Source organism: Gymnoscopelus microlampas (assembly GCF_963454915.1).
Source record: "Gymnoscopelus microlampas genome assembly, chromosome: 14".
Classification (NCBI taxonomy): domain Eukaryota; kingdom Metazoa; phylum Chordata; class Actinopteri; order Myctophiformes; family Myctophidae; genus Gymnoscopelus; species Gymnoscopelus microlampas.
Genome location: NC_139951.1, coordinates 51,191,067 through 51,206,066, shown reverse-complemented (window position 1 = coordinate 51,206,066; position 15,000 = coordinate 51,191,067). Strand labels below are relative to the sequence as shown.

Sequence of the window (15,000 nt, the reverse complement as noted above, 5' to 3'; positions counted from 1 at the left end):
TTCTAACCAACCCTCAAAAAATGTAGTTTGCTAAAAACTCATCTTTCTGGAGGCCATAAGAGGAGGTAGTACCAGTTTCCCGGTAGACAGACGACCCCCCTCCCCCTTTTTTTTGAGTGGTGCCGAATCCTGGGAATCCCGGTATTAAACCCTAGTCCGGACGCATGATTGTCCGGCTTGTGAGAGAGTGATTACAGTGTACATGTGTTTACATTTACATATCTCTGTAAATCTCCCGTTTCATTGGTATAGATTATAATATCAGCTGGCAGCTCATTGATTGATTGATTGATTGAAATTTGTATTATGCAAAAGAATGTAAAACAACACAATTACATTCATAATACTTTTGTCTAAAATGTCCGACCAAAAAAGTCCTTGCGGACTTGTTTCCGTTGGGGTCCTTGAAATAATTTCATAGACATATATAGTAGCAACCAAACAGTTGAAAAATCAACATAAAAATACAGAGAAAAAATACCACTATGTACAAAAAAAGCATGAAAGTTGGGTGTTATTATTTAAGGTCATCACAGTGATGGAAGCTCACTTAAAAAAAAAAGTTATTTTTTTGAAGTGCGTGGTGCTATTTATAGGTTATTAATTTCATCATGCGTCTCGCTAGCCAATCACAGTACTGAGCAAAGGGTGTGAATAGAGTCAGCCAATCACAGTACAGCGAAAGACACATTTTCACGACGGTCCCAAACCCACTTATAGGAGCGGCTACACTGCTCAAAAATATATTAAAAAATCACACCCTGTGTGAAGTGAGTGGTGCCTTTGATGAGCCCCGTATTGACCCCCGTATTGATGTTGTCATCAATGTTTGTGGACATACATACATACATACATACATACATACATACATACATACATACATACATACATACATACATACATACATACATACATACGGACACACAGACAAAGTAATGTATAGGAGTGGTTGCCTTCGGCACCACTCAAAAAAAAGAGGAGGGGGGTTGTCTGTCTACCGGGAAACTGGTACTACCTCCTCTTATGGCCTCCAGAAAGATGAGTTTTTAGCAAACTGCATTTTTTGAGGGATGGGGTTAGACTATTCCATACCTTGGTAGCCGTGCTGTAGAAGGAGAATTTGCCCATGTTTCTATAGCCCATTGGCTATAGTTAGATAGTATGCATTGCTTTGTGCATTTAGTTTCATCCTAGTCTTGCTCCCAACAGTCACTCCCACTGAATTCTGACTCCTCCCTCCTCCTACGCTTGTTTATGTGGATGCTGGGTCGGGTTGAAACTGACACCGAGTAGGCCTACTGTCAGTACTGTAGTCGTAACGCAGACAGTAGGCCTACTGTCAGTACTGTAGTCGTAACGCAGACAGTAGGCCTACTGTCAGTACTGTAGTCGTAATGCAGACAGTAGGCCTACTGTCAGTACTGTAGTCGTAACGCAGACAGTAGGCCTACTGTCAGTACTGTAGTCGTAGGCCTACTGTCAGTACTGTAGTCGTAACGCAGACAGTAGGCCTACTGTCAGTACTGTAGTCGTAACGCAGACAGTAGGCCTACTGTCAGTACTGTAGTCGTAACGCAGACAGTAGGCCTACTGTCAGTACTGTAGTCGTAACGCAGACAGTAGGCCTACTGTCAGTACTGTAGTCGTAACTCAGACAGTAGGCCTACTGTCAGTACTGTAGTCGTAACGCAGACAGTAGGCCTACTGTCAGTACTGTAGTCGTAACACAGACAGTAGGCCTACTGTCAGTACTGTAGTCGTAACGCAGACAGTAGGCCTACTGTCAGTACTGTAGTCGTAACGCAGACAGTAGGCCTACTGTCAGTACTGTAGTCGTAACGCAGACAGTAGGCCTACTGTCTGTACTGTAGTCGTAATGCAGATAATCTGCGGTAGATTTACCCAAAGTTGCCAAAACGGAAAACTGAATTTATTGAACACAGTACCTTCAGTGTCCACAGCCCCGTACATGGTGCCGTCTGGCACTGACAACAGCAACGTGGAGTGAGCTTGTAGATCAGTGTCAGCTACACCATTAACCCTCTGTCTGTCTGTCTGTCTGTCTGTCTGTCTGTCTGTCTGTCTGTCTGTCTGTCAGTAACATGTCTCTGTGTGTGTCTGTGTGTCAGTAACATGTCTCTATATGTGTCTGTGTGTCAGTAACATGTCTCTATGTGTGTCTGTGTGTCAGTAACATGTCTCTATGTGTGTCTGTGTGTCAGTAACATGTCTCTATGTGTGTCTGTGTGTCAGTAACATGTCTCTATGTGTGTCTGTGTGTCAGTAACATGTCTCTATGTGTGTCTGTGTGTCAGTAACATGTCTCTATGTGTGTCTGTGTGTCAGTAACATGTCTCTATGTGTGTCTGTGTGTCAGTAACATGTCTCTATGTGTGTCTGTGTGTCAGTAACATGTTTCTATGTGTCTGTGTGTCAGTAACATGTGTCTATGTGTGTCTGTGTGTCAGTAACATGTCTCTATGTGTGTCTGTGTGTCAGTAACATGTCTCTATGTGTGTCTGTGTGTCAGTAACATGTTTCTATGTGTCTGTGTGTCAGTAACATGTGTCTATGTGTGTCTGTGTGTCAGTAACATGTCTCTATGTGTGTCTGTGTGTCAGTAACATGTCTCTATGTGTGTCTGTGTGTCAGTAACATGTCTCTATGTGTGTCTGTGTGTCAGTAACATGTCTCTATGTGTGTCTGTGTGTCAGTAACATGTCTCTATGTGTGTCTGTGTGTCAGTAACATGTCTCTATGTGTGTCTGTGTGTCAGTAACATGTCTCTATGTGTGTCTGTGTGTCAGTAACATGTCTCTATGTGTGTCTGTGTGTCAGTAACATGTCTCTATGTGTGTCTGTGTGTCAGTAACATGTGTCTATGTGTGTCTGTGTGTCAGTAACATGTCTCTATGTGTGTCTGTGTGTCAGTAACATGTGTCTATGTGTGTCTGTGTGTCAGTAACATGTCTCTATGTGTGTCTGTGTGTCAGTAACATGTCTCTATGTGTGTCTGTGTGTCAGTAACATGTGTCTCTATGTGTCCAATCAGATGGATGAGATTAAATTGAAGGACAGGGCTGTCAGCGTATTGGACAAGGCTCTGGGCCTGCAGGCTGGCCACGCCCACAGGCTACAGTTACAGACTCAGGCGGCCGAGCAGCAAATCGCGGCGATGAGAGACGCCCACAGAGGGACAGGCCACACCCCCTGCCACACCCCTAACTCCGCCCCTAACCCCGTCTGTCATCCCGTAAGACATGCCCCTTTCCACTCCTCTCCTGCTACACCGATTGCATGCTAGCATGCTAGCATGCTAATTATTATGCTAATTGTTGTATTAACCCATTGAGACCTGAGGCTGATTCTACCTGTTGTCTCATCATTATGTCAGGATTCTCATTTTTAAAAATAGTTACATTAGCAGATCTACAAGCTTTACAGCTTTTAGATCTGCTACTTTGGGTACTTATGGGTGACGCTGTAGTATGATCAAGTTGGGTGTTAATTTATGAGAAAAGAACCCGACAGCAACAAAAGGCCTTCTGAATCCTACGTTTCTATAACATCTAACAAATGCTTTCCCGGACTGAATGGGTTAATTCTATTTCATACGCGTTGGTAAATGCAGCATGCTACCGCTTTGTGGACTTAGACCACCAATAGGGACGGGCTGTAATTGCTTAAGCCCCGCCCCCTCTGTATTCCTATTGGCTGGGTGTTTTAAACAGCCTTTACTCCAGTTCCCAGCATGCTACAGGTCCAAAACCTGGTGGGTGGTCCTACAGACTTCTAATTTATTCACAAATGACCACTTCCGGCTGTTGTTTTACCGCCTATGTTGAAACTTCACCCACACACTCTCTGAGGGGTGTGGAGATCAATGGTGCAACCCGGAAGTGGATCTGTTCACTTCCGGTTTTACCAGGAAGTGATTGTAGAGTACCCGAAACTCTGCCCTCCCCCCCTCCCCCGTTTATACATACGAGGAATCAAACAGGTAAAACCGGAAGTCGATCCCACCACCGGATGTGGGTCAACTTGCAATCCCCCCCCCCCCCCCCCCATTATAATGATTTATTTGACCCTACCTCCCAAACACAAGGTCTCACAGACTTAACGAGCTGCAGGCACACTTACAATGTTCTATTATTATTATTCATGTTACAGGGTGATGAGAGGGTTATATTATTATTATTATTATTATTATTATTCATGTTACAGGGTGATGACAGGGTTATATTATTATTATTATTATTATTATTATTATTATTATTCATGTTACAGGGTGATGACAGGGTTATATTATTATTATTATTATTATTATTATTCATGTTACAGGGTGATGACAGGGTTATATTATTATTATTATTATTATTCATGTTACAGGGTGATGACAGGGTTATATTATTATTATTATTATTCATGTTACAGGGTGATGACAGGGACAGTCGGAGGTTCCAGTTGAAGATCGCTGAACTCAGCGCCTCGGTCCGAAAACTAGAAGATCGAAACGCACTGCTGTCTGAGGAACGCAACGAACTGGTAACACACACACACACACACACACACACACACACACACACACACACACACACACACACACACACACACACACACACACACACACACACACTTTAACAATGTATTTATGTCCACACAATAGGAAATGTATAAAGGACACAAATATTACGGTGCAGCGAGGTTACATCCACAAAGTCAAGGCATGTGTCCTCATGATACAAACAAGCATGTCATGTGACCCGGCCCTCTGGTCATGTGACCCAGCCCTCTGGTCATGTGACCCAGCCCTCTGGTCATGTGACCCAGCCCTGTGGTCATGTGACCCAGCCCTGTGGTCATGTGACCCAGCCCTCCATGTGACACCAGCAGCAGTGTCTCTGCATCATAGCAGAGACGGCACAACACTCTGCCAGCCCTCCTGCCTGGTTTCAGGGCATCCCAAGTAGTGTAAACCCGCTCTAACAACCAGTCCTACGGGCATCATGTCCCAGGCTGGACCACCAGAGGAAACACAGTTCTCAGTCCACTCCCACACTGCCGCCCGGTGTCAAAGCGTTCTCCGTAGCGTAGCTGCTCCCACGAGCCTGAACGTCTGTTCACACGTTGTTGTTCCTCAGCTAGCGGACACACCGCTAGAAGGCCGCCGGTTCTTTATCCACCGCCGGGTGCCGGGTGGTGGTTAGTTACACCGCCTCTCTTCCCGGTGTAGCTGCTCAAGGGAAGGGCCGCCAGGCAGCGTCGGCTGTCGGTTCACTCCATCGGTCAGCAGAGCCTTCTTGTATGCAAGCTTGTGATGGTAATGAAGCACACCCTCCCCAGAAGTTACGAATGCATCTTAAATGTGCACCTACTACATTAACGCTGGTAGTTACAACGGGGCAGTTTAACGTCATGCCCAGGACACACACACACACACACACACACACACACACACACACACACACACACACACACACACACACACACACACAAGCTTGTGCACACCTTGTTGGAGGAGCTGCCGCCAGGTGGTGCGTTGAGCTGCAGTGTCCTCCAGCTGGGTCGGGTTCAGGCCGCATTTCCTCATGGCATAATTTAGCTGGTCTTTGTATCGCTTTTTCGGGCCTCCTGCCAAACGACGGCCAAGATGAATCTGGCCATAGAGCACTTTACGTGGCAAGCGGTCTTCTGGCATCCTAATAACGTGGCCTAGCCAGCGAAGTTGGTGCTGGGTGACTGTAGCCTCCACCCTCCACACTGCTGCAGTTGGTCTTGCAGAGTATTTCGGTGTGGGGGACTCTGTCCTTCCAGGATATCCCCAGGATGCATTGTAGACACCTGATGTGGAAAGCCTCAAGCATCCTGAGGTGGCGGCTGTACAGGGTCCACGCTTCACAGCTGTAGAGGAGGGTTGTCATAACAACAGCCAGGTAGACTGCTACCTTAGTATGGAGCTTAACACTAGCATGACTGAGGTTTCATTTATACCTACACGGCCTGAAATACGATCATTTTGATCCCCAAATAAGGCTATCCTATTGGCTACTGTCTCACCTCTGTGCTCCAGACCAGCTCACAGCTTCTCCCCCAAACCGTGGGGGGTTCCATTGTCTTCTAAATAGCCATTAACATCTCAATTGCACTCTGCTCAGTCAGTGAACCCACATAATGTTGTTGTTGTAGGCAGACACAAACATTATAAAATAGTAATGCAGTATATATATATATATAAAAAATAGTATTATAAAATGTAATGGTAACTGCAGATTCTGTATGTAAAATCTTTATTAAAAAAAGCGTATAAAACAGCGCAATCTGTAGCGTCACATTAAACTCTTCAGTGAAACATGGAGCCTATATGAAGGCTGAAGCCACTGTCTAATTACGTGACTATCTCCATTGTCCAAAACACATGGATATCTCTTGACAAACCAATATTAGTATTATTCATAATAATACTATTCACATTATTTGCCTATTATGCCTAAGCGTAAGTAAAGCGTCTCCTTGAACCTTCTATCATCACTTTCCACGTCGCTGACAACAGCGCAACACGTATGGTATGTTTCCACATGTGACCAATCCTGCGCAAAATATCTGATCTACAAGCACAAAACAGTTGCTGCATGCTTGTAAGTCTATTCTTTTTCCGCTGCTTTGCAATGAAAGTGAAAGTTGACGGGTTGCCAAATCTTGAGAGAGAAATAAGCAGGCAGGTCTATGAAAATGTCACTGCATGCGTTTTGTCCTGAGAAAACAGTGAGACATGAAGCATTGTCAAATGAAATTGAATTCTTAACTATATATATAACTAGTAACTAAAGTTTTCAAATAGCCTAATTGTAGTGGAGTAAAAGTATGCATGAAGCTAATCTAAACAATATGAAAAGATATTCTGTATCTGCAAAGTAACTAGTAACTAAAGTTTTCAAATAATTGTAGTGGAGTAAAAGTACAAGATGTGCCTCTGAGCTGTAGTGGAGTAGAACATTATTACCATTATGATGTAATTATATATATAATTATTATAACAATAATAATAATAGAAAGACGTGGAAATCAAGCCCAACGTCGCTTATAATAAGCAGACATGGCAACATAGACTCGCATTGCAGCAGTTCTCTGCTGCGCTGGGGGCCGCTCTGCGGGGGGTAAACGAGGTGTAAAGTGCTCTACCCCGGGGGAGAGAGGGGGAGAGCGGTCAATTTAGCCAAAATATGACGACTGGGATGGTATATATGGTATATAATTCATATTTATAATACGTTTCAGAAAGAAGAAAAAAACGGAGATGATTTGAAACAAATATTTAGGAAAAGTCATGAAAGGGGAACTTTCTCAGAGCTTCGTGAGAGAAGATAATCCACTTTAAATTCTCAAAATCGGTCATGTTGATGGCTTAGTCATGCAAGTGTTAAGGTCTTTGTTCTGGAAAACCCTTCTCCTAAAGTCTGCCAAAGGATGATGATGCCTGTTTGATCCGGTTTTGAATCTCCCTGTCGACGCTGCAGTCGTCAGAGAGAAAGCTGCCCAGGTATTTGAAAGATTCCACTATTGCAAGTGACTTATCGGAGATGGTGAAGGTTGGTGGTTGAGATGGGGGAGTGGATGCCCACTGGCATATTACCTCTGTCTTTGCCACGTTAACAGAGAGGCCCAGCCTGCCATAGGCACTTGCAGCGGCTGTAAGGGTAGCTTGCAGTGCTTCCGGTGTGTGGGCCACAACTGCACAGTCATCTGCATATTGTAGTTCGATGACTTGCTCAGATGTTATTTTTGTGACTGCTTGGAGCCTTCGGATGTTAAACAGGTTTCCATCAAGTCGGAAATCCACAGTAACCCCACTGTCCTTCTTGATCCTTTCATGGAGCAACAGTGTCACACACAGAAGGAAGATATTGAAGAGGACTGGAGCAAGGACGCATCCCTGGTGTACACCGGTGCGCACCTTGAAGGGTTCCGATTCCTGGCCACCAGTAGTTTCACGTGACATCATCCCTTCATGGAATTGCCTAAGGATGTTGACAAACGTCTGTGGACACACACACACACACACACACACACACACACACACACACACACACACACACACACACCACACACACACACACACACACACACACTGATGTCAGAATGAATGATCAGGGGTGATTTTTATGAATTTATGAATGTTTATTTGTAACAGTTAAAGCGTCTACATGAGGCAGAGTCTCATATAAGAATCATTTAGTGATTAATATAGTTTATACTATTAAGACCGGGAACGCATCTGTGTCATTTTATATTTCTTTGGCTATTGAAAAATAGCAGATCTACAAGCTCTTAGCTAAGAGCTTGTAGATCAGCTACCTTTTTGTTTTAATTGTGAAAATGTGTGCAAATCATTGAATTTGTATATTTTTGAAAGCAATCATTTGTGACTCAAATCTTTGCTTTTCTGGGGTCTTAATGGGTTAATATTATGTTAACAGTTAAAACGTCTACGGGAGGCGGAGTCTCAGTTCCAGCCCCTATTGGATAAGAATCGGCGACTCAGCAGGAAGAACGAGGAAATGGCGCTCGCTCTGCGTCGCCTTGACAACAAGCTACGCTTCATCACCCAGGAGAACATGGAGATGGTAACTATGGTAACCACTCACCCTATGCTCCGCCCCTCTAATACATCATACATATATATATATGTGTATATGTTTATATTTATATGTATATATATATATATATTTATATTTAGGTTTCGAGAGCCTGTAAGGCTTCGAAAGCTATTACATCTCTACACTTTCATTATTATTATTCTTCCGCCGGTTTTGCCAGTTCTGGCCTAACCGCGTGGTCACTTTTTATGAAATTCGGCAATATGGTAGAGGGCTATGCCAAACGGCGAAAACCCGAAACTCACAAACATTGGCCAAAGGGTGGCGCTGTAGCACTCAATTGAAATATGCCAACTTTGAACAGGTACAACTCATGCCCTGTTTGACCCACAGCCATGAAACTTCGATGCACACATGCGTCTCCTCATGCCTAACAACTTTCACACTCTGACTTTTGACCTCTGACCTTTAGATCTCCCACCATTTCGAATTCTATGAAAAGCAGTAAAAAGCAGTAAAAAAATCACTTCTCCTGGGATTTATGAGCAATCTGTACGAAACTGTATACACATGAACTTTGGACCAATGCCGACAAACGTAACTTAGCGGATTTTCCATAAGTGAAAACGTTAAGCTTTTATAAGCCAATGAAAATTGCAGCTTTTTTTAAATTATTCATCTGCCCCTAACACATACATGCAGACTCACATTTGTTTGACACTTTGCAATATTGTAGAGGGTCCTTCCAAGTATCACTGAAACCAATCTTACTCCAATTGGTCAAAGGGGGGCGCTATAGCAATTTTTTGAAAATGCAAACTTTAAACAGGCAAAAGTCATGCCTCGTTTGGCCGACAGCCGTTAAACCTGCTTACACATGTGCCTTGACTCATGAGGAACACATGTATCACTTTGACCAGTAAGCTCTGCCCTTAGATTGTCTGCAATTTTGAGCAGTTTGAAAAACATTTAAATCCAGGATTTCTGAGCAATTTGCATGAAACTGTGTCAAATACATGTTTGAGGCCCTTTTTCACAGGTTCAGGTGTGTTGGTTCAATAGCTTGATCGCTTAATCATCTGCCTTGAAACCATAGGGTAGCCGGTTCAAATCCCACCTCAGGTAGACTTAATTATAATTGCATTGCACACAACATGACTATACCAATGAATACATGTGCAATTGTTAAAGATGACGAGAAATGCATACTTGAAAGTAGTTCTTTTCAATGTATGACGTACTTCATTCGCGCTTTTGTTTTGTTTGGTTGGATTCTCCCTTTTCACTGTCTAAGGCTGTGTATTGGATAGCTCCACCAGTAGAGTGTGAGTCTCATGTGCCGAAGGTCCCTGGTTCGAATCCCACTTATTACAGTTCACATTTAAATTGCATTGTACAAAACATGACCCTGTTAATTCAGACAAGTGCAATGTTTAGACAATAACACGAAATGCTTTTGAGAGTAGTTTTTTTTTATGTATGACATACTTTCTTGTGAAAATAGCCGATCTACAATCTCACACCTTTTTAGATAGCAACGCGTTGTGAGCTTGTAGATCGACTATTTTCCACTAGTTTCCATTCCGAAATATATTGAGCAGTTTGAAAAACATTTAAACCAAGGATTTCTGAGCAATTTGCGTGAAAGTGTGTCATGTGTGTGAACTCCCTTTTCACTAGTACAGGTCTGTTGGCCCAATGGCTTAATCATCTGCCTTGAAACCACAGGGTTCCTGGTTCGAATCCCACGTCATGTAGAATTCATTATAATTGCATTGCACACAACATGACTGTATCAATGAATGCATGTGCAATTGTTAACCAGTAAACTCCGCCCTTAGATTGTCTGCAATTTTGAGCAGTTTGAAAAACATTTAAATCCAGTATTTCTGAGCAATTTGCGTGAAAGTGTGTCATGTGTGTGAACTCCCTTTTCATCAGTTCGGGTCTGTTGGCCCAATGGCTTAATCATCTGCCTTGATACCAGAGCGTCGCCGGTTCAAATCTCACCTCATGCAGACCTCAACTCAATTGCATTACACACAACATGACTGTATCAATGAATAAACATGCAATTGTTAAATGAAACGCTTATTGAGAGTACTTGTTTTCAATGTATGATGTACTTCATTCCCTCTTTTGTTTTGTTTTGTTTTGTTGGATTCTCCCTTCTCACTGACCAAGGCTGTGGATTGAATAGCTTGATCAATACAGTGTTAGTCTCATGTGCCAAAGGTCCACGGCTCAAACCCCACTTGTCACAGTTTACATTTAAATTGCATTATGCAAAACATGACCCTGTTAATTCAGACATGTGCACTTTGCTCTCTCTCTCTCTCTCTCTCTCTCTCTCTCTCTCTCTTTCTCTCTCTCTCTCTCTCTCTCTCTCTCTCTCTCTCTCTCTCTCTCTCTCTCTCTCTCTCTCTCTCTCTCACTCTGTCACAGTCTGCCACTCTGTCACTGTCTGTCTGTCTGTCTGCCAGTCTGCCAGTCTGCCACAGTCTGTCTGTCTGCCAGTCTGCCACAGTCTGTCACAGTCTGCCAGTCTGCCAGTCTGCCACTCTGTCACAGTCTGCCAGTCTGCCACTCTGTCAAAGTCTGCCAGTCTGCCAGTCTGCCAGTCTGCCAGTCTGCCACTCTGTCAAAGTCTGCCAGTCTGCCAGTCTGCCACTCTTGTCACAGTCTGCCAGTCTGCCATTATTCTCGAAACCGCTAATTGCTGCTTGCAGCTATATTTATATTTATATTTATATTTATATTTATATTTATATTTATATTTATATTTATATTTATATTTATGTATATATATACATATGTATATTTATATTTCCATGATCAGAGAGGTCCGGTGCGGAGGCCAAACTCACTCAATGATCTGGAGAGAAGTCAAGAAGAGAGAGAGATGGAGTTTCTACGATTACAAGTTCTGGAACAACAGCATGTTATAGACGATCTGTCTAAGGTATTATTATTACTATTACTATTACTAATACTATTATTAATATTACTACTACTATTACTAATACTATTATTACTATTACTATTACTATTACTAATACTACCATTACTAACACTACTGAACTGTGTTCCAAAATAAAATAAAATCACCTTCATTCATCAATCTTATGCAAAACAAACAAACAGACCAAACATGTATAAACTATATCATTACACATACATGTACCTTATTTAAGTATATAAACTATATCATTACACATACATTTACCTTATTTAAGTCTATAAACTATATCATTACACATACATTTACCTTATTTAAGTCTATAAACTATATCATTACACATACATGTACCTTATTTAAGTCTATAAACTATATCATTACACATACATTTACCTTATTTAAGTCTATAAACTATATCATTACACATACATGTACCTTATTTAAGTCTATAAACTATATCATTACACATACATTTACCTTATTTAAGTCTATAAACTATATCATTACACATACATGTACCTTATTTAAGTCTATAAACTATATCATTACACATACATGTACCTTATTTAAGTCTATAAACTATATCATTACACATACATGTACCTTATTTAAGTCTATAAACTATATCATTACACATACATTTACCTTATTTAAGTCTATAAACTATATCATTACACATACATGTACCTTATTTAAGTCTATAAACTATATCATTACACATACATGTACCTTATTTAAGTCTATAAACTATATCATTACACATACATGTACCTTATTTAAGTCTATAAACTATATCATTACACATACATGTACCTTATTTAAGTCTATAAACTATATCAGGGGTGGGCAACTTTGTAGATGGTGAGGGCCACAAAATTTCCTCAATCACTCTGGGGGGCCGCATTGTTTATCGGCAGGGGGGCCGCATTGTTTATCGGCAGGGACCCCCCCCCCCCCCCCCCCCCCCCCCCCCGTTGACAAACCCCTCCCGTTGGCAAAACGGTCCGGGGGCGGTGCGCCGGTTCGGACCAAAATGCCAGGGCTGGATTTTGGTCCCAGCCCGCCCGTTTATCGGCACTCTCGCCAGTAGTACCCCATTACTCAAAAAGCCCATAATAGTCACATATGTGATAAATAAGGGATAAAACTAGTATTATTTGTTATAACTTTGTTTTTATTTAGCATTTAGTAGGCCTCCCCCCGACTAAGGATTTGTTTAGTCGAATCTAATTGCCGACTAATTGCCAATAGTCGACTGGCAGTCGACTAATGCAAAAAAAAAAAGAAAACTTTTTTTTTTTTTTTGGGGCCAAAATACATTTAATTTCTAAGGGCCAAGTATACACAGTTTGTTTTGTGTCTCCAGCAGAGTTTCTAGTGTCTCTATCTCTCTCTGGAAGAGGTTGCACATGAACTCTGCAGCCGCACTGAGGCGCTCCAACACAAACAATACCAATACAAAGACGAGGAATAAGAAGAATAAAGTAGAAGTTACGTGTGGTTGCAAGTGTAGACTTGGCCAAAAAACAATTTAAAACATTTTTTGGCCCAAAAAAAAAAAAAAAAAAAAATTTTTTTTTTTTTTGGATTTTGGCCTGGGGCCGCATTGAGTGACGGTGCGGGCCGCATGCGGCCCGCGGGCCGCCAGTTGCCCATCCCTGAACTATATCATTACACATACATGTACCTTATTTAAGTCTATAAACTATATCATTACACATACATGTACCTTATTTAAGTCTATAAACTATATCATTACACATACATGTACCTTATTTAAGTCTATAAACTATATCATTACACATACATGTACCTTATTTAAGTCTATAAACTATATCATTACACATACATGTACCTTATTTAAGTCTATAAACTATATCATTACACATACATGTACCTTATTTAAGTCTATAAACTATATCATTACACATACATGTACCTTATTTAAGTCTATAAACTATATCATTACACATACATGTACCTTATTTAAGTCTATAAACTATATCATTACACATACATGTACCTTATTTAAGTCTATAAACTATATCATTACACATACATGTACCTTATTTAAGTCTATAAACTATATCATTACACATACATGTACCTTATTTAAGTCTATAAACTATATCATTACACATACATGTACCTTATTTAAGTCTATAAACTATATCATTACACATACATGTACCTTATTTAAGTCTATAAACTATATCATTACACATACATGTACCTTATTTAAGTCTATAAACTATATCATTACACATACATTTACCTTATTTAAGTCTATAAACTATATCATTACACATACATTTACCTTATTTAAGTCTTATAGGAGGAGGATTTCATTCAATTTGTTTTCTCTTATTAGTGTGGTTGCCCGAATAGGGCAACCACACGGCGATTTACTGAACCTTTGAGAAATCATGTCATATTCTCTGTGACCGCCGTCCGTACGCACAGCGGCCCTCCATTCCAGAGCTAAGGTCGTTAGAATGTGATTTGGTGCTTGGATCATTCCCCGTCCCCCCCGTCCATCACGTCCTTGGCCAGAGAATATTAAAAAATGATATTTCTATATGCATATATATTAAATATGTTTACATGCATGTTTACAGACTTTCCAGTTCATGAAAACTGAATAAATTGTGTTGAATTGTTTTCTAGGCATTTGAGACGGCTGGCTACGTCAAGACTGTCATAGTAAGTTCTGTCTAAACTATTATTATTACTATTATTACTAACTGTCATTACTGATATAAACTATTATTATTACTATTGTAGCGATCTGGAATGGAAAATAATTAAAGCTCTCTTTAATTTTTTCCTCTTAAAATGGCTAAATCCAGCACAAGTACTTAGTATCGATACAGTCCATTATTTGCATTGCAAAACAGTCTGTCTGTCTTTCTGTCTTTCGTTCTATCATTCCACATACTTCACAATTGTTCAAAATATATCAGATGTACAAGCTAACGCATGGATCCTTTTCATGGAGTATATAGGCCGTTGACAGTCGTCCTGGTTCTTCTTCTCCATGTGTTTCCATGTCAGACCACACTGCTTGATGTCAGTCTCAAGGTCCTTCCTCCTTCTTGTTCCTTGGGGAGGGGAGGGGAGGGGAGGGGAGGGCAGGGGGGGGGGGGAGTTCGTCGGTAGGTTGTTTTAGACCGACCTTTCTTCCTTCTCCCTGTAGGAGTCAAGGGGCAAGGCTTGGATATTTACGATGAGGCCAACACGGAAGCTTATGAATGGCCAGAGTGAGGCACTGTTTTACCCTGCGCCGACCTGCAGTGTCAGAAAGAATTTATTTTAACGCAAGTGAATGGGTTTTTGACAAACTTTAGACTAGATTTTCTTACCGTAATAAAAATTGTCATAAATTCTATATGCTTCCAGTCGCTAGTTTAAAGTCTCCTTTCAATTTTCCTGATAGGCGTTTTGCTA

At 41.3% G+C, this 15,000-nt stretch overlaps 1 protein-coding gene across 1 annotated transcript in view; it reads left to right on the top strand.

Annotated features, from left to right (window-relative positions):
- jakmip3 (Janus kinase and microtubule interacting protein 3) overlaps positions 1-15,000 on the top strand; it is a gene marked incomplete at both ends in the record, with an annotated part of 41,518 nt that overhangs the window by 5,948 nt on the left and 20,570 nt on the right. The window contains 5 exons of the mRNA XM_084077629.1: positions 3,053-3,253; positions 4,435-4,545; positions 8,475-8,630; positions 11,434-11,556; positions 14,221-14,256. Coding sequence (XP_083933755.1) covers positions 3,053-3,253; positions 4,435-4,545; positions 8,475-8,630; positions 11,434-11,556; positions 14,221-14,256 — 627 coding nt within the window. The remainder of the gene's footprint in view (positions 1-3,052; positions 3,254-4,434; positions 4,546-8,474; positions 8,631-11,433; positions 11,557-14,220; positions 14,257-15,000) is intronic.